General features: G+C 65.7%; 4 protein-coding genes across 7 annotated transcripts; 2 read left to right on the forward strand and 2 right to left on the reverse strand.

Annotated features, from left to right (window-relative positions):
* Window positions 1-806: 806 nt before the first annotated feature.
* LOC111160421 (centromere protein X) lies at window positions 807-4216 on the reverse strand. Its single transcript, XM_022523532.1, has 5 exons — window positions 4120-4216; window positions 1849-1900; window positions 1581-1634; window positions 1305-1393; window positions 807-1216 (listed from the first exon to the last, which is right to left on the reverse strand). The coding sequence occupies exons 1-5, from the start codon at window positions 4147-4149 to the stop codon at window positions 1202-1204; spliced, it is 240 nt and encodes a 79-aa protein (XP_022379240.1). The 5' UTR covers window positions 4150-4216; the 3' UTR covers window positions 807-1201.
* A 153-nt stretch (window positions 4217-4369) lies between these two features.
* LOC111160403 (leucine rich repeat containing 45) lies at window positions 4370-12786 on the forward strand. 2 transcript variants are annotated; one of them, XM_022523502.1, is made up of 17 exons: window positions 4370-5047; window positions 5546-5607; window positions 6029-6099; window positions 6382-6560; window positions 6818-6946; window positions 7930-8042; window positions 8366-8424; window positions 8721-8798; window positions 9068-9203; window positions 9299-9376; window positions 9475-9586; window positions 9685-9755; window positions 10130-10222; window positions 10502-10594; window positions 11086-11259; window positions 11375-11511; window positions 11721-11808. In XM_022523502.1, exons 1-17 carry the CDS (start codon window positions 4828-4830, stop codon window positions 11731-11733), a joined length of 1818 nt encoding a protein of 605 aa, XP_022379210.1. In that variant the 5' UTR covers window positions 4370-4827; the 3' UTR covers window positions 11734-11808. The 2 variants fall into 2 exon arrangements, with proteins under 2 accessions (XP_022379210.1, XP_022379209.1); XM_022523501.1 differs by having other exon boundaries at window positions 4371-5047; window positions 11364-11511; window positions 11721-12786.
* A 188-nt stretch (window positions 12787-12974) lies between these two features.
* On the forward strand, window positions 12975-15327 carry LOC111160304 (Rac family small GTPase 3). Of its 3 annotated transcripts, none has more exons than XM_022523280.1 (6): window positions 12975-13009; window positions 13481-13552; window positions 13722-13839; window positions 13984-14046; window positions 14449-14608; window positions 14810-15327. In XM_022523280.1, exons 1-6 carry the CDS (start codon window positions 12975-12977, stop codon window positions 14938-14940), a joined length of 579 nt encoding a protein of 192 aa, XP_022378988.1. In that variant the 3' UTR covers window positions 14941-15327. The 3 variants fall into 3 exon arrangements, with proteins under 3 accessions (XP_022378988.1, XP_022378987.1, XP_022378989.1); XM_022523279.1 differs by having other exon boundaries at window positions 13722-13854; window positions 13918-14046; window positions 14810-15025; XM_022523281.1 differs by having other exon boundaries at window positions 14449-14612; window positions 14810-14938.
* A 1868-nt stretch (window positions 15328-17195) lies between these two features.
* LOC111160360 (L-xylulose reductase) lies at window positions 17196-19186 on the reverse strand. The gene is made up of 8 exons (XM_022523420.1): window positions 19110-19186; window positions 18872-18969; window positions 18171-18325; window positions 18035-18077; window positions 17858-17957; window positions 17702-17766; window positions 17482-17599; window positions 17196-17378 (listed from the first exon to the last, which is right to left on the reverse strand). The coding sequence occupies exons 1-8, from the start codon at window positions 19159-19161 to the stop codon at window positions 17275-17277; spliced, it is 735 nt and encodes a 244-aa protein (XP_022379128.1). The 5' UTR covers window positions 19162-19186; the 3' UTR covers window positions 17196-17274.
* Window positions 19187-21964: the final 2778 nt, after the last annotated feature.

Below are 21964 nucleotides of genomic sequence, written 5' to 3' on the forward strand. Positions count from 1 at the left end.
GAGCCGCTAACTTTACCTAGTTGACGCTGGGGGTTACCGAGTGCGAGGAAGGCCGGGAGAAGGGCTCCAAGCCGGCCTGGGGGCACCTGGGGAGGGCAGGCTGGTGCCCCCTGCGCCCCCGATCCGAGGCACTTCTCAGTAGCTGTGGGGCGCAGGTTCTTGCCAGCTCTCCGTTCAGGTCTGATCACTGCCTCATGCTCCCAGCACTCTGAAGCCCTGAGACTCCCCGAGGAGGGGTGGGGGGAGGAGAGCTGGGGGGGCCAGCATGGGAACGGGCGCAGGAAGGAGCCAGTATGCTAAGCTCGGGAGGGCAGTCTTGTCCTCCAGCCCATGCCCTGCTCAGGTGTGGGTCAGGCTGCCCCTGGGGGTGCTGCAGGGGCCCTGCTGATCCCCGTGGTGGGTGGGGTGGCTGTTGTCCTCCCCAGGGAACTTCCTGCCCCTCTGTGTGTCCTGGCCGCAGACACCGGGTGGGTGTCCGAGCTAAAGTGAGGCGGCTGCTGTGGGGCGGAGAGGCCCCTGCACTTTCAGGGGCCGCCGTACCACCTGGACCGAGCTCCTGACTGGTCTCCACCTGCAGGCCCTGCCCACGGCGACATTCCTGGCCCAGTGGCGGCCACATGGCCTTGTATCCCGTGGCAGAACCATCACACTGTCCTCCCAGCGAGCGGCCACGTGTGTGCGGGCGCGGTCTGGGTTGGCCTGCCTCTGAGCCAGTCTTCCCTTCCAGCCACGTGGACAGAGGCAGCCCAGGAGGCTTTGAAGCAACTTGACTTGGGGCGACAGCCACAGAGAGGCGTGCCCGAGAGTATGCCTTGCATTGATGGTTTATTGATAGCTCAGGGAGGCGGCTTCTGAGGGCATCGGACGGCTACACGGTCACACGGGAGCTTTGACGGGGGGGGGGGGGCGTCGGGCCCCTGCTGCTTCGTGGCACCAGCCTTCTCTCACACCTGTGGGTGTAAGGGGAAGCCACCCGCACACCTGGGTCCCCTTGGCGATCCCAGTCTCCGTGTCCAGGCGGTCAGCAGTAGGTCACCAGGGGGAGTGGGGCATTTGCCAGGACCTGACTCAGTCTTGGGGGCTGGAGAGGGGGTTCTCCAGCATCAGCACCTCCTTCCCTGTCTGAAGCCAGAAACCGCAGAAATGGGGCATAGGGCCTCGCCTCAGCTCAGACAGCAGGCTGCAGTGAGGGTGGCGGCCCCTAGAAGTCCAGAAGCTGTGGGGAGAGCAGCACTCAGAACCCACGTGCCTCCAGCCCTGCTCCCGGGAGGGCGGGACACAGGATGGGACACTGGGGCACCTACCAGCTGAGGCAGCACCTTCTCCAGCTGGTCCACGTCCACGAGAGCCAGGTCTTCTGCCTGGGCCTGCCGGACACTGCGGACAGCCGCTTCTGCCACCACGTGGGAGGACGGTGAGGGGAGAGGTGGGAGGGGACTGGCAGCTCAGAGCCCAGAGCTAGCGGACACAGAGCTTAAGCACTGCTGGGAGGATGGGTCAGAGGTGAGTGGGGATCCCCCCCCGCCAAGAAAACACAAGGGGACAGTGTCGGGACCGGTCTTCTGGGGGCCCCAGCTTACCCACAACGAAGATTGTCAGCAGCTCTGCCATGAGCTGCAGTGCGTCCCCGCCCACTGCAAGGAGGAGGGGAGCGAGTTGTTGGACCTGCGGCCTGCCCTCCCCGCCGCCCTGCCCTCCCCGCTTTCCTCACTCCTGACTTGTCGCCGCCTCACACAGGTGGCCCTCTGCCGTCCCCAAGGCCTCGGCCCCCCCCAGAGTTGCAGTGCAGGGTCACGGGTGCCTGGCAGCTCCCTGGTGTGGCCCTGCCCGCCAGCTGGTGTCACGAACCTTTGGTCTTGCCGTCCGTGAAGTGCACGCGCAGCAGCTTGCTCACCAGGTCCTGGGGGGTGGGGACAAGGGGGGGCAGAGGGGTCAGCGGCCCATCACCTCCCCAACCTGCCACAGACCCCCATGGGCACTGAGTTCTGGATCCTGGAGCAGGGGACTGGGCAATGAGGATCCCCTGACGCCTCCAGGAGCATCACAAGTCAGACACAGGTGGGGAACAAGCGGGGGCAGCCCGGGTGCCCACCCACTGCTCTCTGGGTCCAGTCCTCATAGGATCCCAGGTGGTCTTGCACTCCCACCCCTGGGGCTGAGGTGCTCTCCCCAAGTGGGCCCTTTGGCAGGTGTGTCCACACCGCCAGCACAACCTAGCTGGTGCCAGACCCCGCTCTAGGCACAGGTCAGCTACCTTTGAGGTCCCTCCCTGGAGTCTCCCCTATGCGGGCCTGGGATGGCCACTGTGGGGAGCTCAGAGCTGAGCAGAGGTTGGGCTGCTCCCGTGATAGACGCTCAGGGTGAATGCAGGAAGACGGCGGGCAGAGCCAGAGCAGACAAGGGTGGGGCCAAGCTCAGACTCCTCGAGGTGGGGGGCTGGAGCCCCTAGAGGACAGCACCACTCTGCAGAGCTGGGGGTTGTGGCCGGAAGAGATTCTGGGAGCCAGGAGCTCCGCTTGGAACATGCTGAGTGGAAGACACGCATGATGCCCTCAAGCAGAGTGGCTGCGCAGGTGGCTGGAGTGGAGAAGAACCTTCCAGAAGATCGAAGGATGGTGAGGACTTGGGGGTGGACCAAGGGACGTTACAGAGAGCAGGGTCCAGCCAGAAGAGGCCGTGAATGAGGAGCCAGCAGCCCCAGTGGGGAGGCAGGAGGAGCCCAGAAGTGATGTGTGGGGAAGGTGAGCTGGGGACTAGCCACGCTCCAGCTGTAGCCCTGCTGTAGCCAGCTGTAGCTGCCTCACCCAGCGCAGCTCCGACAGCAAAGCAGAGGGGCAGGGCAGGGAGCAGAGGCCATGGGGCCCAGGCTCAGGAGGGTAAGAACTTGCCACGGGGTCAGGCGGAGGCAGCCTCGCCCTCCCAGCAGAGACGGTGAGAGCCTGGTGCCACCTGCTGGTCCTGCCGCTGCCCACCGAGAAGGTGCTGGGGAAGGCCCCTGAGGCTCTGCGCCCCCCCCGCCCCTGCACCCTGGGGAGTGTACCCCTCAGGGCCGCGGCAGCCCAGCACCAGCTGTGTTTGGCGGTTCCTGAAACAGGCCAGTGAGTCCAGGCTGCGGAGGGCAGGACCGGCCCTGGGATGCAGTCAGCCTCTCCCCGCTGCCTGCAGGTCCTTGGGCTCCCCTCTGACCCTCCGCCCTCACCTGGGACAGCTCTCCTCAAGGGTAATGATCATCACCCCAGCTCTGGCCAGAGCCCTTGGGGTGGGGACTCAGGGCTCTCCAGGTCTGCTGGTGCTGCCCTCTCCAGCAGTTGCAACGGGGGGATTCGTGCGACCACCGCTCTGCCAGGCCACCCTGGCCTCAGTGCCTTTGCCTTTTCAGTCGCTGACCACTGCCGGCCAAGCCGCCCTCCCGGGGGCCAAAGCAGAGAGGCCTGAAACACACGGCGAGCCGCAGAGCCCTGCCTCTCCCTAAGGCGGGGGCTCCCACCGGCACTGGTGGAGCCAGGCCCCGGGCCTTCCTGGCTCACGGCCTGCTGCCCCGCTCGGCGCCTCCTGCAGGGCCCTGTACGGTCCGGCCGCCCGCAGGGCTGCGTCACCCCGGCAGAGCGAACGGTGAGGCTCCGGAGCGAAACGACTTGAGTCTGACCTAGCCCTGCCTCAGTTTCCCCACTAGGAGCACCGTACTTGCACCCACGTCCGAACCGGGTGACCCTTGTGTCCGGGGCCCGCAGCGCGCGGTGTCCAGGAGGGCCCGTGCGGAGCCCCCCGCCCCCCAGGAAGGGACACAGGGAGGCCAGTTTCCGCCCCGCGCGGGCGGGACGCGAAGCCCAGGGCCCCGCGGGAGGCCGCAGGTCAAAAGGAAGCCGGAAAACGTGCGGGCAGCGCGGCCACCAGCCAGCCGCCTGCAGCCACTCGCGCCGCGCCGACGGCCAGTCCCGGGGGCCGTCCCCCGCCGCAAGCCCGGCCGCCGGCTCGGCCTCGGGAGACTCGGGCGCAGGACCCCGCCCGCGGAGGGCCGAGGACGCGACCCCGGGAATGGGAGTCCCGCGTGGGGCCGGGTCGCGGCGCCCCCCGCCCCGCCCCCCGCCCGACCGCCTCGCCGCCCCGGCGCCCTCTCACTTTCCGGAAGCCGCCGCCAGCTCCTTCCATGACAGTCGCCCCGGCGCGCCCTCCAGAAACCCGGGAGCCACCAGCCAGTCCGCCCTGAGCCCGCCCGCCGAAGCCCCGCCCCCGCTCCTCTAGCCAATCAGCCCGGAGCGCGCCGTCCGCGGCCCCGCCCCCAAGGCCCCGCCCACGCAGGCCCGCAGCGCGAGCCCGCCCCTTCGTCCCTATTGGTCCGCGGTGAGAAACGCGCGCTTTCCCCCCCTCCCACCCGCTGCCCCACGCAAAGCCTCCTGGGAGTTGCAGTTTGCGCCCTCCCTTCCCGGCGCTCCTCCCTCTTCCTGGATACTGAGGCTTTGCGGCGGCCGCGCGGACCCGCGGCGGGAGAGTAGGGTCCGAAGCGCGTGGGCTGGGTTCCTGGGGTCCTGCCCCGCCGCGGGAGAGCCCGTCTGCGAGGGGCCTCATCCCCGCCCCTGGCGGATGCCCCCCTCCCCGGTTCCCTGCGAGAGCGGCCCCTTGCCCACCACGGCCCCCCGCCGTCATGGGGTCTCCCTCCTGGAGAACCAGTTCGGTTGATCCCTCGGTGCGCGGCTGCTGAGGACCTCGGGGCCCTCGTGCTCCACCCTGAGCCGCCCGGCGCCGTAGGCCCCCACGGGAGAGGCCCTTAGGGAGCGGGCCTGGCAGTGCCCGCGGGCCCGCGGCTAGGCGCGTCCGTACGAGCGTGCCATGGAGGAGTTCCGGCACTGCTACAGCCGGCTGTGCCGGGAGAGCGGGGCCGAGCCCCAGGACACTGTCCTGCAGAAACTGCAGGAGCCGCCGCGGGGCCGGCTGGACCTGGCCACCCAGAGCCTGACGGTGGACACCTGCCGGGCCTTGGGCAAGCTGCTGCAGAAGGAGGCCCTGCTGACGGAGCTCATCCTGAGCGACTGCATGCTGAGCGAGGAAGGTGGGCACCAGACCCGGGCGGGGGCAGGCGGCCCTCCCGACCGAGAGCCGTGGCTGGGCTGTGGCAGCCTGGCCTTGCCCTGGTTTGCGCCTGGCCCTCGTTCCTTGGCAGCCTGTGGCAGAGAGCTCTTCCTTCGCCCCAGGCCTTGCCTTTGCGAGGTTTCTGTTCTTCTGCACTGTATGTACTTAAAGCCAGCAGCGGCGTCCCTGGCAGCTGGGGACAGTTTCTCTTTGTAACAGAGAAACCTTACCTTCCCCTGACTTAGCAGAGGCCCTGTGTGCTGGTGAGCGTGCGGCCGGTGGCCCGGCTCTGAGCCTAGCACAGACTGCAGACGTTTCAAAGCTGGCAGTGAGCAGGGCAACTCATTCCTGGCATGAATCCTGACCATTGGGGGCCACTGGGACAGTCCTCTCTCTCCTAAGTCTGGGTTGCTGCTCCAAGCTGGAGCCCACAGGGAGGAGCTCAGGGACACAGAATGACAGCCCTACCCCCTTACAGGGGCCACACTGCTGCTCCAGGGGCTGTGTGCCAACACCATTGTGCGGTTTCTAGATCTAAAGGTGAGCAGGTCTGCACTCGGGGGCGTACTGCTTGAGACCGGGAGTGGGGGTGCAGCGGGTGGGGGGGAGACTTGAGTGTCCCGGCAGCCTGAAAATCTGGATGGTGGCCAGAGACAGTGTCTGTAAGTACTCTTGGCACACAGAGCTCCACACGGATTTCTGATGGTCTTGATGGGGTGGGTGGTGATTGGAGGTCAGGAACGTGAGTTCCAGACTGTTCATGTGAACAGACAATGAACCTGCACCAGGAGGCCCCCTGCGGCCTGGGAGAGCAGCACCTGAAAGGAGCTGCACCTGCTGCCAGGAGCGGTCCCCCGGCCTCATCCGCTGCCTGACCAGGGCCCTGTGGGGTGTGGACATGGCATTTAGAGCCCAGCCTGTAAGGACACGGAACTAACCACCCTGCGTCTTCCTGTCCCAGGGCAATAACCTCCAAGCTGCAGGCACTGAGGCTCTGGGGCGACTGCTCCGACAGAACAAGTCCATCCAGAGGTAAAGTGCAGTCCGGGCCCCTGCCCTCTCCGCCGGCCCCCAGCACCGCCCACCCCCATGAGTGGTTCGGGGTTGGCTCAGGCACATTCTACAGCCTGAGAGCGTCATCTCTAGGCTGGTCATCTGTGTGTCCCGTACAGCAGTAGGGAATTGGCAAGTATCAGTTACTCACGTGGCTTCAGCCTTTCTGCCCTAGACCCCGAAGCCTGCACTTCCCCTCTGGTCCCTGTGACCGCAGGGTGCTCCTTGGGGCCACACAGCTCACGGCCACCTTTCCTGCAGCCTCACCCTCGAGTGGAACAACCTGGGCACGTGGGAAGACGCCTTTGCCACCTTCTGTGGGGCCCTGGCAGGCAATGGGACCCTCCGGCAGCTCGACCTCCGTAACAACCAGATCAGCCACAAGGGCGCAGAGGAGCTGGCCTTGGCCCTGACCTGTAACGCCAGCCTCCAGCAGCTGGGTGAGGCCACCCTGCGCTGGCCTTCTCTGCCAGGCCTGCGGTCTGGGGCCCGAGCCGCTGCTCCCTCAGCTTTCCTGCTGCCGCTTTCCCTTGCTGCTGCTTTTGTCCTCTGGAAGCAAGGGGGCAGGAAGGTGTCGTGGGGAGGTTCCCGGTGAGCAGGGCTCCTGCAGGGAGGACCCTCCCCCAAAGAAAGCATCCCAGGCTGGGCCGGCTCTGTCCAGGTGCGCTCCGTCTGTTGACAGCAGGTTTCCTTCCAGACCTGCGCTGGAATAACATCGGCCTCCTGGGGGGCCGGGCCCTGGTGAACTCTCTGCCCCGCAACAGAGCCCTGTGGAGGCTGGAGCTGGCTGGGAACAACGTCCCAGGTGACGTCCTCAGAGCCGTGGGTACGTGCAGGGCCACCAGCCACTGCGGGAGGGGCAGCTCGGAGCTCAGGACAGAGATGTGTGCAGGCATCGTGACGCAGCCTAAATCAGACGCGGGAAGAAGAGGGAGAAGGGGGCAAGGGAGGGGTATGGCATGGCAAGCTGGCGGAGCTTTGCCTTGCCCTGCTCTGAGCTCTCCTCAGTGTGTGCACCCCTCCTCAGCCCCGCCAGGGGCCCCTGGCACAGATGAAGAAGCAGAGGCACCGTGGCTTGGGGCCTTGGCCCGAGGTCCATGCCCATGCCTTGGTGGCCCAGCCACAGCTGGAAGGGGCTTCTTGGCATCTGCCCCTATGCCCCAGAGTTCATGGCTGTGCGTGGGAGCTGTGTGGGTGTGGGGCTGCCCTGGCTCCGTGGTCCCTTCCCCTCAGTGACCCCGACAACTCAGCCCCAGGCCCAGTAGAACACTGTGTCACTCTGCGTGGTTACTGTCCTGCTGGTAGTGCCACCACCCCGGGGCCTGAGCTCGGACTGGAATCCGAACCCTAACCCTGCTGGGCTGGCCTGGCCTGTGTCGTCATCCCTAACTCCTGCTAGTGCCCTAGCTTTTGGCGGGCTCCTCTCCAAATGCTGCCTGAACCTCTCCAGAACACGGGAGTTGGGCACGACATTCACGTCTTAGAAGTCGAACAGTGGACTTTGACCTTCGGGATGGAGCCCAAATGCCCCAGGAAAACCCCCGTGTCTGGCAGCTGAGCAGTCTCCCCGTCTCTCCCCATGGGCATGCCCCCCCGCACAGGTGCCTACGCGGCTCCTGGGCCCACCATTAGCCCCGTCCCTACCCCTACGGAAGCCCTCCCCTCCTAGCGCAGTCTGACTCGCGGGGCGAGACCGCAGACGGGGTTGGTTCTCCGACGACTGGCTTCCAGGCCCAGTGCTGGGCTAACTGTTGGCCACCCCGAGGGCTAAGCAGCCCCCTCGGTGGATCCCTGGGCTCTTTCCCATAGAGCAAGGCATGGACCGCAACCGGGAGCGGCAGACCACTTCCAGAGAGAACCGGGCCCGCACCCATGTGCTCAGCAAGGAGGTACAGCACCTCCAGGAAGAGAAGTCCAGGCAGGTGAGGACAGCTTCTGACTGCAGAGCCTCTCCAGCTGCGTGGACGCAGGGCCTGCCTCGGTTCCCGGCCGTGGCCGTCTTCCTCTGCGCCTGAGGGCTTCTCTGAGTGGCCAGCACTCAGGCCTGAGAGGCAGCCTTTAGGTCTGACTCTGGCCGGGTGGGTGGGCAGGTGGGCCTCCCCGTGTGGGAGCCCTGCCCCTCCCAGACAAGACGAATGCTTCTCTGTTCTGCTGCTTTTTGTGGGTGTCTGCTCTCCGTCCTGCTTGACCAGGGCGATAAGCAGGCTCCAGGCCCTGACGGGGCTCTGGCTGGCTCTGTCCCCAGTTTCTGGACTTAATGGAGACGATCGATAAGCAGAGAAAAGAGATGGCCAGGAGCGGCAGGTGAGCGCGGCCCCAGGGTCACAGAGCTACAGCTCAGGGGGGCAGGGTGCCTGACGTTTCGGCCCTGACTCTGGCCTCCTGGGGTGACCGACCCCGAGGTTCGTCACCTGCCCAGCGACGAGAGGGTAGCATGTGCTTGCCCAGCGCCCTGGCTGGGGGGTTGCGGCCGGCACTGAGAATCTCCCCGCCGCACCTGGAGCGCCGTGGAAGCGGGAGAAGCAGCGGCTGGTACCCGAGCCCGGGGGGCCTGGCGGTGCTCTGAGGTGGGGCTCTCGGGCCTTCCTTTCTGCTTACAGGGCATCGGCCGCACGTGTGGAGCAGCTTCAGGAAGCCCTGAACGAGAGACATTCGGTCATCAATGCCCTCAAGGCCAAGTAAGTGGTGCGGAGGGCAGGAGAGTGGGGGAGGGGTGGCTCCGGAACATCTTAGAGACCTGTCCGTGGGCAGAAGAGTGATACGCACAGGAACCCTAGACACCAGTGTACAAAGTTGAGGTGGGAGACCACTTGGTTGGTCATCCTGGAAGGGTTCTTGAAGGAGACGAGCTCTAGCTGAGTTGACTAGCGGTAGGCAAGAATGAGAACACGGCGCTTTCGCGAGGCTCCAGGTGCAGCCAGGGGGGCTGGCTTTTCCCTCCCTGCAGGCTGCAGATGGCGGAGGCTGCCCGGGCTCTGTCCGAGCAGAAGGCCCAGAGCCTGGGGGAGCTCTTGGCTGCCGCAGAGCAGGAGCAGCAGAGCCTGGCGCAAAGACAGGCGAAGGAGCACAGGCTAGAGCAGCAGGTGAGCAGGGAGGGGTGGGCTGGCACAGGGTGGGCGACTGGGCAGGCGATGCCTGCCGGCGTGACCGGTGGTGACTGGTGCCCTGTCACCCGCAGGAGGCAGCAGAGCGGGAGTCTAAGCTCCTCAGAGACTTATCCGCTGCCAACGAGAAGAACCTGCTTCTGCGAAACCAGGTATGGGGGTGTGGGGCCAGGCCTCCTGGGAGGTGAGGCAGGGGCCTCGGGGCAGGGGCCGGGGCCACTGCTGCCCGTCCATGGTGCCGGCTCCCCAGGTGGACGAGCTGGAGCGGAAGGTGAGGTCTCGGCAGGAGCAGCTGTTCCTGGCCCGGCAGGAGCTGAGCAGCGCGACGGCGGAGCTGAAGATGCGGGCCAGCCAGGCCGAGGGTGGGCACCCGCCCATAGCTGAGGGCCCGGAGAGGGGAGGACAGGGCGCAAGGGCCCCCCGGGGAGTCCCACCCATGCTCTCCCCCCTGGGCTTTCAGAGCGTCTGGAACTGGAGAAGAAACGGTCCCGACAGAGCTTGGAAGACTTGGAGCAGCTGCGGGCCAAGGAGGTGCTTGTTAATGACATCGCCGGTCCCTGCTGTCCCTGCTGTCCGTCCAGGGTGGCATGGTGTCCCCCGTGCACACCCCTGCCTGTGCTCCCCTGACAGCCTCGGGGCGCCGGCTGGTAGCTCTTTGCCAGCCCCAGCAGATGACAGACCCAGAAACTCCCGACCAGCTTCTAGAAAGCACGCTAGCGCCAGCTGCCACCTGGGGGTGGCACTGGGATGTGTTCTCCATCCTTGCTTCCTACAAAGCAATAAGGAGCAGCCCCTCCGGGAAGAAAGTGTCCCCAGGACTCGCCTGCCACGGGGTGGGGGTTCCACGAGGGGACATAAGCTGGGGACCTAGTCTTCCAGCCTGTTCTGCCCCCTCACCTGGGCAGGTGGAACACGTGACTCGTCACCTGGAAGAGAGTGAGAGGGCCATGCAGGAAAGGGTACAGAGGCTGGAGGCCTCGCGCCTATCCCTGGAGGAGGTGAGCATGTGCTGGCTGGGTGCCAGGCCCTGCCCTTCCCTGGGGCATCCCTTCTGTGGTCTCAGAACCCCATCAGGACCACCCACTAAGAGCCCTGAGGCCAGAGGGACTTAATGCAGTGGGATGTGGGATCCCTCAGCCATAGCAACCCTGCCTAGTGAGCGAGGCTCTTGGGAGGCTGGAGCAGGGGTACCCCTGGTACTCCCAGACGAGTCCCTGGAGGGCAGGACAGGCCCAGTGGGGGACTGTGTGTGGTGGAGGACACTGTGTGTGGTGCAGGAGCTGAGCCGGGTGAAGGCGGCGGCTCTCAGCGAGCGTGGCCAGGCTGAGGAGGAGCTCATCAAGGCCAAGAACCAAGTCCGCCTGGAGGAGGTGAGCCCACAGCCGGGCAAGCCGGGAGCCTGCTGCTTGTGGTGCCTGCCAGGGAGCGAGGCCTGAGGGGCTGAAGTGCACAGGCCAGACCCAGATCTGTGGCTCAGTAGTGGGAGGTGAGAGACAGGAGCCCCAAGGGTACAGGGGCAGATAGGAGTCTGAGCAGGTCAGGTCTAGGATCACATCCAAGCCCCCTACAAAGAGCCACTGACGACCAGCCCTGGGATTGGGGGAAGGGGTTTGCATAGCCAAAGCCAGGACCCAGAAGGCAGAATGGCTGGCCTGGGAGAGGGGGCGCCTGTAGCCTAATTAAGCGTAGCCTGTTCAGAGTACGCATCCGAGGCAGCTTCCGTGTCGCACGTGAACACTCCCCCTGGCTGAGCAGGGGGGTCCCTCCCACCCCTGTGAGCCCAGGGCCTCACGCAGGGAAGCAGCAGGCAGGCCTCGGGCCCGCTCCACGTTGCTCACCAGCCCCCCTCCCCCCCCAACAGCAGCAGCGCCTGGCTCACCTGGAGGAGAAGCTGCGGCTGCTGGCACAGGCTCGGGACGAGGCTCAGAGCGTCTGCCTGCAGCAGACCCAGGCGGTGGCCGATGCCCAGGCCCGGGCCGGCCAGTTGGGCCTGCAGGTTGAAGGCCTGAGGCGGCGCCTGGAGGAGCTGCAGCAGGTACGCGGGACTGGGAGGGACGCAGCAGGAGCTGCAGCAGGTACGCGGGACTTGGAGGGACACACCCCTGGCTTCCAGCCCCCTCTCACCCCCATGTCTGGCAGGAACTGAGCAGCAAGGACCAAGAGAAGGTGGCAGAGGTGAGCAGGGTCCGGGTGGAGCTGCAGGAGCAGAACGGCCGCCTGCAGGCAGAGCTGGGGGCCCAGGAGGCGCTGAGAGAGAAGGTGGCGGCCCTGGAGCGCCGGCTGAAAGGTGAGCTGAGCTTGGCGGGACCAGTTCTCCCTGGGTGACCCCACGGGTGGCCAGGCTGCAGCGCTGGGCAGTGCTCATGACACCGGGCAGTGTCCGCATCACAGAGCTCCCCCCGCCCCCAAGGGGGCTCTGCCCACATCTGGATGGCCTGGGGTCCAGGGCGGGCCCTGAGCCGGGCACCGCCCCCACCCGAGTTTCTTGTCCCGCAGTGATCGCAAGTGACCACCGGGAGGCGCTTCTGGACAGGGAGAGTGAGAACGCCTCTCTCCGGGAGAAACTTCGGCTCAAGGAGGCAGAGATCGCTCGGATCCGGGAGGAGGAGGTCCAGAGGGCCAGCTTCCTGCAAAATGCTGTCCTGGCCTACGTGCAGGGGTCTCCTCTGAGGGCTATGAGCCCCCAGAAGTGAAGGGAGGCAGGAGCATGGGGGAGGAGGCAGGAGGGCAGCACCTCCCAGACGTCTGTGGGTCCCATCCCTGCCTGTCACTTTTTTAAAACAGCCTGGCAGGGGGGTCTGCCACTGGGATCCGGGGCTCTTGGGATCAGTGAGTGGGGACCGCTGCTGCTCACCACCAGGGTGCCCGGCTTGGCGAGCCCAGGGCCGCTGGCCACGACGTCTGGAGTGGGCACCCCTCCGGGCGGTCCCCAAGTCCTTCCTCCAGTCCCCAGGAACATGAAGCACGCATGGGGGAAGAAAACCCAGAAGAGCCGCCCCTGCTCCACGGCAGCCCCTTCTCGCTGGCGGTCAGCCCGCGAAACGTGCCCACACAGGCCCCTTTCACAACTGACCATGCACAGCGGCTGCCCCGTCCGCTGGGTCTCTTGAAATACATAACTTTTGCAATTTGTGATACATTCTGGGCTGGTACCTTTTCCCACGTTTGTGCGCCGATGCCCCAGGCACCCTCTGCCCCAGCCCTGGAAAGAAGACCCTCCGGGTGCATCTGGGTGGCCTTTCCCTCCTGCCCACGGAGGCGGGGGGCGGTGGAGGGACAGGGCAGCGCTAGCACCTGTAGTCTCCTGGCCAGAGCGCGGGTGGGTCTCACCCCCCGCAGAGCCGGCCCTGGGCATGCCCTCCCCGGCAGGGCCGCAGGCACACAGACCGCCCCAGCTCAGCCTGGTGGGGGCCGGAGGGCCCTGCCCGCGCTGCCCCTTCCCCACCTCGGCGCGCAGCAGGGATCCCGGGGCGCTGGGGAGCCCGCCCGGGCTTGGGGTACTGGCCGGGATTCGCCGCATCCCCACCCCTCGGCGGAGTTCTCCGGGAACCGCGAGGGCCGGGTTCGGGGCGGGCCCGCGCCCCCCGCGCCCCCCGCCGGCCGCGCTCGGCTGTCTCCGCGCCCGGCGCTCGGCGGCGCTCGGCTGTCTCCGGCCGCTCGGCTCGGCGCTCGGCTCGGGTCCGCGGCCGCTGCGGCGCGGGGCATTTCTCCGCAGCTCGGCTCGCGGCCGCGCCCGCCCGGCCCGCGCCCATGCAGGCCATCAAGTGCGTGGTGGTCGGCGACGGGTGAGTGCGCGGCGCGGAGGCCGCGGGCCGGGCGGGGGCGGCCCCGGGGACCCGGCCGGGACTGAGCGCAGGGCTCCGGGGCGGGTACCGCCTCGGCCCGGGCGGGGCGGCTCTCACCAACCTCTTCCCGCCGACGCCCTTACCACGCGCGCCCGGGGGCCGGGCAGGAGCGGGAGGGCGCCTCGGGGCGGGGTCCCGGCTGGCCGCCGGGCGCGGGCCTACATTCCGGGCCCACCTGATGCTGCCCCGGGGCCGCCGCCCGGCCTCCGGGTGGGTGGGGCCGGGCCTCTCACTTGGACTGAGCCCCGCTCCGGTCCCACCCTCCCGGGGTGCCGGGGGCGCCTCCGGGCCGGCTCGCCCCGCCCTACCCGCTGGAGGTCTCCGCCTGCGGTTCGGGAGAGGGGGCGGCCCTTGCTGGGCAGAGGGCTGGAGGCTCGGCCGGAGCAACGTGGGCTCGCCCTGTGTCCGCAGCGCCGTGGGGAAGACCTGCCTGCTCATCAGCTACACGACCAACGCCTTCCCGGGAGAGTACATCCCCACCGTGTGAGCACTCCGGGGGGCGGGTCTGCGGCCGGCCGGCGCCCGGCTCCCCTGGCGGGGCGGAGGGGGGTGGTCTCGGCTTGTGGGGTGGGGCCAGGGTGCCGCCAAAGCTCGGGGTCCGGGCAGCCTGCGAGCCCTGGACCTGGGCTGACCATCGTGCTCTGCCCGGCAGTTTCGACAACTACTCCGCCAATGTGATGGTGGACGGGAAGCCGGTCAACCTGGGGCTATGGGACACTGCCGGGCAGGAGGACTACGACCGGCTGAGGCCATTGTCCTATCCCCAAACTGTAGGTGACAACAGGGCCAGCCGCAGGAGCTGGGTGGCTTGGGTGGGGCCTTGGAGGTCCTCCTGTGTGAGTGTGCAGGGAGCAGGGGCCGTTTGGAGGTCCTTGACTGCTCCCACCCGTGCCCCCCTCTCCCTTTCTCCCAAGGATGTCTTTCTGATCTGTTTCTCTCTGGTGAGCCCGGCGTCCTTTGAGAATGTCCGAGCCAAGGTAGGGCATTGCCCTCGGAGGGCCTGTCTGTGGGAGAGCGGCTGGTCCCGAGGGCTTTCCCTGGTGGGGCGGGGCCTCTTGCCTGAAGACCTCAGGTCACTTGTTCTTTGGAGGCAGAGGAGATCCCTGTTTTCCTTGGGTCTGAAGGTGACCAGGGGGAGTGACAGAGGAGCAGAGGTGGGATAGAGGTGGCAGGGAGAGCTGATAGACCCTTCAAACTTCCAGGTAGCATTTTTGTCCTTAGTCATTTCCCCACCAAGCCCACGGCCACTTCCTGAAGCAGGAAGGGTTCAGTGTGGGTCCAGGGACTGAGATGAAGGCACCCCTGGGAGCCATGGCCTCTTGCAGGCATAGCTGTGGGGGAACCCCTGGGTGTCAGGGTCAGAGCCTCCATCCCCACAGTGGTACCCAGAAGTGCGACACCACTGCCCCCACACGCCCATCCTCCTGGTGGGCACCAAGCTGGACCTCCGTGATGACAAGGACACCATCGAGCGTCTGCGGGACAAGAAGTTGGCACCGATCACCTACCCCCAGGGCCTGGCCATGGCCCGCGAGATCGGTGAGTGGGCACTGTGGGGCCCTCGGGTGGGGGCAGGAGAGAAGGGGCAGAGGCAGGCTCTGGAGGGCCCCCCACCTGTGCTGACCCCCTCCTCCCCCTCCTTGCATTCCCCCTCCCAGCTGCGCTGCCCCCCTCCCTTGCTGTGCTCCCCCCCGCACTGACTCCCCTCCTCAGCATCCCCCCCACCCCGACTGCCCTCAGGCTCTGTCAAGTACCTGGAGTGCTCAGCCCTCACTCAGCGGGGCCTGAAGACGGTGTTTGACGAGGCCATCCGGGCTGTGCTCTGCCCGCCGCCTGTGAAAAAGCCGGGGAAGAAGTGCACGGTCTTCTAGAGGGTCTTCTAGAGGGGGCTTCGGGAGGGGCAGCCCCGCCCAGCCCCGGTTTGCTGTCGTGCTGACATGTCTGGTGTCCTTGAGTCTGCTGTGGGGGAGTGGTGTGGGTGGGGAGGGGGAAGCATGGGGACGAGGCCACCGCTCCTGGGGACAGGGCTGGGGCAGTGGGGTCCTGTCTGCTCTGTCTCCTCTCTTTGGGGTTATAGCTCCAGCTGTACCTGGACCCCACGGGAGGCTGGAAGGGAGCAGGGTCTCCCTCAGGCTGCAGGGGCGGGTCCAGGGCAGCCCCAGGATGGGCTTCCTGATGGGGGGGGGGGGGGGGGGTGGGTCCTGTTCGAGCACCCCAGGATCGGGTGGCTCTTACTTCTTTTATACAATAAACGTTCTCCACCATCTCCCGGCTGTCTGGGTGCCCTTCTCTCTGGCCTGGGGTGCTTTGTCCCTAACCTCCCCCATAGAGAGTAGAGGGGTGAACTTGACCCTACACGCTGGGCAACAGGAGAAAAAGATCTTGCTCAGCTGTGTCAGTCCCCAAACGATGGGACCCAGACCAAAGCAGGTGTAAGGGCACGTAGCCCCTTCGGGGTGAAGAAAGCCCCCGTTGTCCTGACCTGAGGCCTCCAAGAGGGGCACACCCCGGGGGTGGGGGCGGAGGTGGGCTCCAGTCAGCCGGCTCCCAGGTGTGGTGAGAGGACAGCCTGTAGTCAGGGCCCACCGAGCCCTACGGAGCCCCTGGCGGGACTGTGCTGGCAGCTGGTAGCCTCCCCCTAGCTCCCCGCCACCCACCAGGGCTGGAAGAGAAGAGGTCAGGAGGAAAGGCAGCCCATATAGAGAGAAGGGAGAGAAGAGGAGAGGAGGGAGCAGCAAGGGGCCAGTCCGTCATTGCTGAAGCCAGAGACAGTGGGAGGTGAGGCTGCCGTCAGCCTGGGAGGGCCCCGCGGTCCAGGAGCTTGGACTTCACCGCAGGGCGCGCTCCAGGCAGACCCGTGATTAGAAAGCCCTGCTCCCCGTGCGCTGCACAACAGGCCCCTGCCAACAGGCACGCCAGCTGTGAGATTTTGGGGAATGTGCTAGTCAGTTGTTCAAGAGCCTTTATTAACTGTGTAAACTTGGGGTGCCTGGGGGCTCAGTGGGTTAAAGCCTCTGCCTTCAGCTCAGGTCATGATCTCAGGGTCCTGGGATCGAGCCCTGCATCTGGCTCTCTGCTCAGCAGGGAGCCTGCTTCCCCCTCTCTCTCTGCCTCTCTGCCTGCTTGTGATGTGTCAAATAAATACATTAAAAAAACAAACAGTCCAAAGACTCCTAATTGTTCTTGTACACAGGGCTATCACCTATGTTTGGGGTTATCTACGCCTGGTGTGTCTGTGTAGCAAGGGTGCCACGTAAAGGCTGGGGAGCTCGGAGCCCCTGGGCAGCTCAGGCGGCTCGTCTTCTGACTCGGTTTCGGCTCTGGTCGGGACCTCGAGCCCCACGTCCAGCCCTGTGCCGTGAGCTCCACACTTGGCAGGAAGTCTGCTTGAGGTTCTCTCTCTCCCTCTCCCCTGTCCCCGCTTCCACGCTCTGTCTCTCTAAAAATAAATGACTCAAAAAAAAAGGTGGGAGACCATGCATCTCTCCCCAACTCTGCCCTCAATGGTATCAAGTGTGGGAGTCTTTAGGCCGTGGGAACAGGAGAGTTCTGCCACAGGACTTGATTGGCTATTCGTCGTGTAGACTTAAAGCAACAACACACAAATGCAGATAAAACTCACAGGTGCCATGTCTCGTGCACTGGGTGCTCCGTGAAGAACTCAAGAAGGTGAGAGAATGTTCTTCCCGCACTTGAAAACTCTCACCTGATTCAGCAAAGAAGCCTTTCAGCTCACCGGCAGATCAGCGAAGCTCCAACGCCCACCTCTCTCGCCTCCCTTTCCGCTAACTCCTTACCTTACCAACAACACTTATGTCAGGGTTACGCCCACAGAGCTGGTTGGTAAGAACTCCGCTGCTTCTACCCCGATGGCCTCTGGACAGGGCCGAAGGCCATTCCTGGTCAAATGCGTCACCAAGCTTAGGAGCTGGCCTGGAAGGTCCTACCTCCCAGGCCCTGCCAGGGACCCGGCCGGATCTTTAAATCTTGGGCATGGGAGCCAGCCTGCCCCCTGGCCTGGGGTCTAAGCTGAACGGCACCTGCGTACCTGGGACTCATTCCCACACACGGCGCTGGGCTCTGCATCTCTGGCCGCTTGCCAGCAGCCTAGAAATCAGTGTACAGGTTAGGCAGAAGAATCATGTTTATTGGAGAGATGGGGGGACAGCAGTGTGCTCAGCATGGGGCCGGGGTGTGTCAGAGACTCAGGAAGCCAGGAAGCCCCCGTCCACCGGCACAGCAGAACCCGTGGTCATGCCGCTCCGGTCACTCAGCAGGAAAAGGATGGCGTCTACCACGTTCTCCACCTCTGTGGGCAGAGTGGAAGTCAGGGCATAACCAACGGAGGCTGCCCTTCATCCTTCCCTCCCAGGCCTCAACGAGGCAGGTACGGGGGCTCCTGCCTGACTCACCAGCAAACTTGCCAAGTGGGATTCGATCCAGCATGGTCTTGGCCTTCTGGGGGTTGCTCCAGTTGGCCTGGCCCATGGGGGTCATCACCACTGTGGGGTTCACCGTGTTCACGCGGATCTATACCAGGATAGGCAGGAGGTCAGCAAGGCAGGCTAGGTGCCCAGGGCCGGGGCGGGGGGCTGGGAGCTGGGTGATGGGAGGCATCCCAGCAGGGCTCACCTTGTGTGGCCCGAGCTCCAGGGCCATCGCCTTGGTCAGCATGTCCATGGCGCCCTTGGTGGAGCCTGTGACGTAAGGCGTGCCTTGAGCCTGAGCTGGCTGCAGGCTTGGGGGTCACCGGGGTCGGGGCCGGGGTGCAGCTGGGGGATCACTCACAGTAGACGCTGTGGTTAGTTATTGCACGCTGTGAGGCCTGGCTGGAGATGTTCACGATGGACCCCGGGGCTCCCCTAGCTATTAAGCCCCTGGCCACGATCTGGAATTGCAGAGGGAGCGTGAGGTAGAGTGAACTAGTCACCCACCATTCCCACTCCCGCTCTGAAGGCAGCTCACCTGGGACACTTGGACGACAGCCCGTAGATTCACGTTGAAGGACCTGGAGGCGGGTGGAGAGACCCTCGTCAGGGACTGGGGCTGCTGCTGCAGAGGCAGCCCTTGCCCTAGGGTTCCTCCACCCTGGCCGGCTCACGTGTCACACGCCTCCTTGGTGACCTCCAGGAAGGGCTGCAGCAGTGCCACGCCAGCGTTGTTCACCAGCAGGTCCACGGGCCCCAGGCTGCCCAGTGCCCGCTCTGTGGCCTCCCAGTCACCCAGGTCCACACACACGGGTTCCACCCCGGGGCACTGTGTGTATGGGGGTGGGGGACACAGCTACCAGAGGCTCCATGCCCAAGGAGGGGCACAGCTGGGCCTCTGCCACACGTGAACTTTCAGACAGACATGGGGAGAGATTGGAGGTCTCAGAGGATCCAGCTCCCTTCTTGGGGTTCAGAACCCCAGGCTGCTGAAGGAGGCGACAGAGGAGCTAACACGGCCCCTGCCCCGCCCCCCCCCCCCCCCCCCCGGCATTTCAGAGCTTAGGGACCTGGAGGCTGGCCTGCCTCTGGCCAGTCCATGTCCTGCACCCCGGTGGCTCAGGCGCCGGGCCTGCAAAGCCTGAGAAAAAAGCCTGAGAAATGGCAAAGCAGCCACTTCGGCCTCCTTCCAAGCCCAGCGGGTGTCGCCGTTCTTCCGGTCGCCGGGTGGCCAATGGAGGCCGAGCGCCCCGGGAGGGCTTGCGGAGGGTCCCTAGTCAGCCCCAGCGCCAGGCGCCTGCGCGTCCGGGCCAGACTTCCCCGCCACCCCGCCCGCCACCCGCGGCCCGCTGGGCGGGGACTAGGCGGCGCATACCTCGCGGACTAGGCTGTCCAAGTCGGCCCGGGTCCGGCTCACGGCCACCACCCGCACACCCGCCGCGTGCAGCGCCTGGACGGTGGCGCGCCCGATGCCTGCGGGGAGCGCGGCTCAGCGTGGCGCACCCCCGGCACCGCGTCCCCACCGCCCGCCGCGCCCCCAGTCCCCCGGCCGCCCGCCGCCCCCGGACTCCGGCCGCCCGCGCCCCCCAACCCCGGCCGCCCCGCAGGTCCACCTTTGCCCGCCCCTGTGACGAGCGCCCGGCGGCCCGCGAGCCCCAGCTCCATGGTTAGCGTTTGGTCCCAGCGCCTGGCGGCCGCAACTCAGCAAGTGCGCGGACGCGGGGCGGGGCGCGGGGCGGCCAATCACAGGCCTGCGTCCGGGCTGGGGGCGGGGACATTAACATACCCCCGCCCCCACCAGTGGGGAGACTCGGGGAAGGGAGGCGGCGCGGCAGGGGCGGCGGGTCCGCCCCGCGTGAGTCGGCTTCGCAGCGTCCGCGAGCGTTTCCCCCGCCCGGCTGGTTACAGGAGCGCAGACGTGGTCCTTAATGCCGGGAAGAACTGCGGCGACGTGCGAAGGGGAGAGCGCGGAGCTGGCGCTTCTCGTTTGGTTCCTGCAAATGAGTTCGGTGGGAACGATCGCGCGCCTCCTCCCCGGCCCCGGCCGGGAGCGGCTCGGGAGGGCTCCTCTGGAATGCCCGAGGGAGCGTTTGCACAACTGAGAAGAAGCCAACAAGATCCGCGTTGACCTTAAAGGGACCCCAAAGTCATCCAGGACCACCCACCTGCCACCACCAGCACTTACCAAAACTTGGGCCGGAGAAGAAGAGCTAGGATTGGGGTCATCGAGGTGCACGGTGGCCAGCAAGGGCAGGCATTGCTTCTAGAGGCTTTGGGGTCATTCACAGATACGTCTGTGAGCCCACATGCATACAGATACTTGTAAGATGCACACCCATGCACTGTCTCCCCCATAAAAGCTGATTCGTTTAGCGGGTTATGGCAAAAAAGCTAGAACTGCCTGGAGTACCTTCTATGGCCCAAAGTGGGGTGGTTGCAGGGCCTCTGGGTCACTGGGGCTTTGGGCCCAAGTGGACAGGTTGGAGGAGAGGGTAGTGGGGCAGCCCGCGGCACACATCTGAGAAGCCCCCAGAGAATGGCCAAGTGAGTCCTCCCCGCCAAGCCCTGAGGTCCCCACCCCGGCGCCCCGCAAACCCTGGCCTCCCTGCCAGAGGCCAAGGGAAGAGTGGCCCCCAACTGAAAGTCCTTCCTGAGAGGTACATCTGTTTAGACCCCTTCTGTGGCTTTCCTTTGTCCCCGGAATGCTGTCTAAATCCTCTAACCTGTCCTGTGACCATCAGTGGGCCAACTCTGGCACCAACCTTGCTGTGGGAGGCCATGCAGGTGGGCTGGAAATGCCCTCAGCTCTCCCTGCCCCCACTCCCAGCCCCGTGGGACCATTGCCTGCAGGACCCCACCCAGCCCCTCCTCCCTTGCATCCTTGCTCAGGGTTGGAGACTTTTCCAGTCCAGCTGAGTGACCCCCTCAGGCCTCATCACCCCCCAGGTGTTCGGTTGGCACTGAAAGTTCCCCCACCAATGGGTCCGTGATTAAAGGAGCGAGACTGATACAAAGCGAAGGTCAAGCAAAGCTTTATTTCGCACCAAGCATTGAGAATCGAACTGACCGGTTGGGGCCGTCTCTTGCAAAGAGGTGACCTCTCTCTGCCTTACAGACTAGCTTTTAAGAGCAAAGGCCATGTGGTTGGGCCTGGCCACGCACAGGTGGCCAGTGAAATTGTAACACACAGAGAAAGCGGCACAGTCCTGCTAGGTCACACATAAGTGACCAATTGAATTATAATTTACCCTAGTAGATATTTGAACCAGCCTATCACTTGGTCAGAATTGGCGCCCAAAAGGCACGCAAAGGCGGGGCCCACACTCCTTGGTAGCTAGGGAGACAGTATGCGCCCCCACTGATTGGATACCTCCACCTGGCCTGACCCACCCTTGTATTTGGGCTTTGTTACCTGGGACTGGTTTCCCGGGCTTGCTTTTAAGTAAGTCCCCTGGCGGCTGGGGGGGGGGCGGGGACCAGGGTCAGTTAAGTTTTACTGCATAAACAACAAAATGACTGTTTAATCCAAGATGGAATCGCTCTGGCTAAACAGGCCTTTACAGGGACTTGACTCTGGTGAGCGTGGGGGAACCCGGCAGGGTGTGCAGAGCTCCTTGCCTGGACTCGGGCCAGAGACAGAAGGCAGGGCAGCAGCTTCGGACCCTTGCCCAGCTCAGGCCTCCTTCCACGGAGGGGTCTTGCGAGGGGAGGTGGGCCTGGAGGTGGAGCTGGATTCCCTTGGGCTGGATAAACTCCACTGTTCCAGCACCCCACCCCCACCCCAGCGGGGCTGAGCGCTCTGTCCCACCTCCCGGAGGGAGGGTCTACATCCGGTCCAGATCCCCCACCCGACCTCTCTGACCCGCGGTGGTCTCAGCAGTGGGGCGGGGCTGAAGGGCGGGCCAGAGCCTCCCCGGGAGGGAAGGGGCTGTAGGCTGCCCTGTGCCCTCTGGACTCTGGCCTCGCCCAGGGCCGATTGGGTGTTTGGGGGGACGGGCCTGGACAGCAAGAATCTTCTGTGTGTGAGCAAGTCGCTGCCCTTCAGCCACAAGCCAGGGCCAGCGGTGGAGCCCGGCTGGCTCTCCGATGTGCCCCCTCACTTCACGGAAGGTGAGATGTGTGCCCTCCCTCCCTGATCCTCTCCTCCCCAGCCTCGCGGCTGCCCCTCCGAAACCCTGGCGCGCACTGGACCCAGGAGAATGGCCTCCGTTTGTTTAGGCAAATCCAACCAGCACAGCGGACACAGTGGGCGGGGGCGACCGGGGCGGGTTTCCAGGCAGCGCGGGTGCGGACGGGGAGCGTGGCCACGTGCGGAGTCTGGGCGGGAGAGGGGCTGGTGGGGCGGGCGGGAAGGGGGCCTCGGGCGTGCGGGCGGGGGGCGGGGCGTGCGGGGCCTCGGGCGTGCGGGCGGGGGCGGGGCGTGCGGGGCCTCGGGCGTGCGGGCGGGGGCGGGGCGTGCCGGGGCGGG

This window comes from Enhydra lutris, unplaced genomic scaffold (assembly GCF_002288905.1).
Source record: "Enhydra lutris kenyoni isolate GAN:26980312 unplaced genomic scaffold, ASM228890v2 scaffoldscaffold75, whole genome shotgun sequence".
NCBI lineage: Eukaryota > Metazoa > Chordata > Mammalia > Carnivora > Mustelidae > Enhydra > Enhydra lutris.

Coding starts and splice junctions, on each gene's coding strand:
- LOC111160403 (XM_022523501.1), top strand. CDS start 4,828: ATGGAGGAGTTCCGGCACTGCTACAGCCGGCTGTGCCGGGAGAGCGGG. Junction 6,561..6,817: donor CGCCAGCCTCCAGCAGCTGG/GTGAGGCCACCC, acceptor GTTTCCTTCCAG/ACCTGCGCTGGAATAACATC. Junction 10,223..10,501: donor CGCGCCTATCCCTGGAGGAG/GTGAGCATGTGC, acceptor TGTGTGGTGCAG/GAGCTGAGCCGGGTGAAGGC.
- LOC111160421 (XM_022523532.1), bottom strand. CDS start 4,149: ATGGAAGGAGCTGGCGGCGGCTTCCGGAAA. Junction 1,901..4,119: donor CTGGCGGCGGCTTCCGGAAA/GTGAGAGGGCGC, acceptor CCCACCCCCCAG/GACCTGGTGAGCAAGCTGCT. Junction 1,394..1,580: donor GCTGACAATCTTCGTTGTGG/GTAAGCTGGGGC, acceptor ACGTGGTGGCAG/AAGCGGCTGTCCGCAGTGTC.
- LOC111160304 (XM_022523279.1), top strand. CDS start 12,975: ATGCAGGCCATCAAGTGCGTGGTGGTCGGCGACGG. Junction 13,553..13,721: donor GGAGAGTACATCCCCACCGT/GTGAGCACTCCG, acceptor TCTGCCCGGCAG/TTTCGACAACTACTCCGCCA. Junction 14,609..14,809: donor GGCCATGGCCCGCGAGATCG/GTGAGTGGGCAC, acceptor GACTGCCCTCAG/GCTCTGTCAAGTACCTGGAG.
- LOC111160360 (XM_022523420.1), bottom strand. CDS start 19,161: ATGGAGCTGGGGCTCGCGGGCCGCCGGGCGCTCGTCACAGGGGCGGGC. Junction 18,078..18,170: donor ACCAAGGAGGCGTGTGACAC/GTGAGCCGGCCA, acceptor ACCCGCCTCCAG/GTCCTTCAACGTGAATCTAC. Junction 17,379..17,481: donor CCCACTTGGCAAGTTTGCTG/GTGAGTCAGGCA, acceptor CTCTGCCCACAG/AGGTGGAGAACGTGGTAGAC.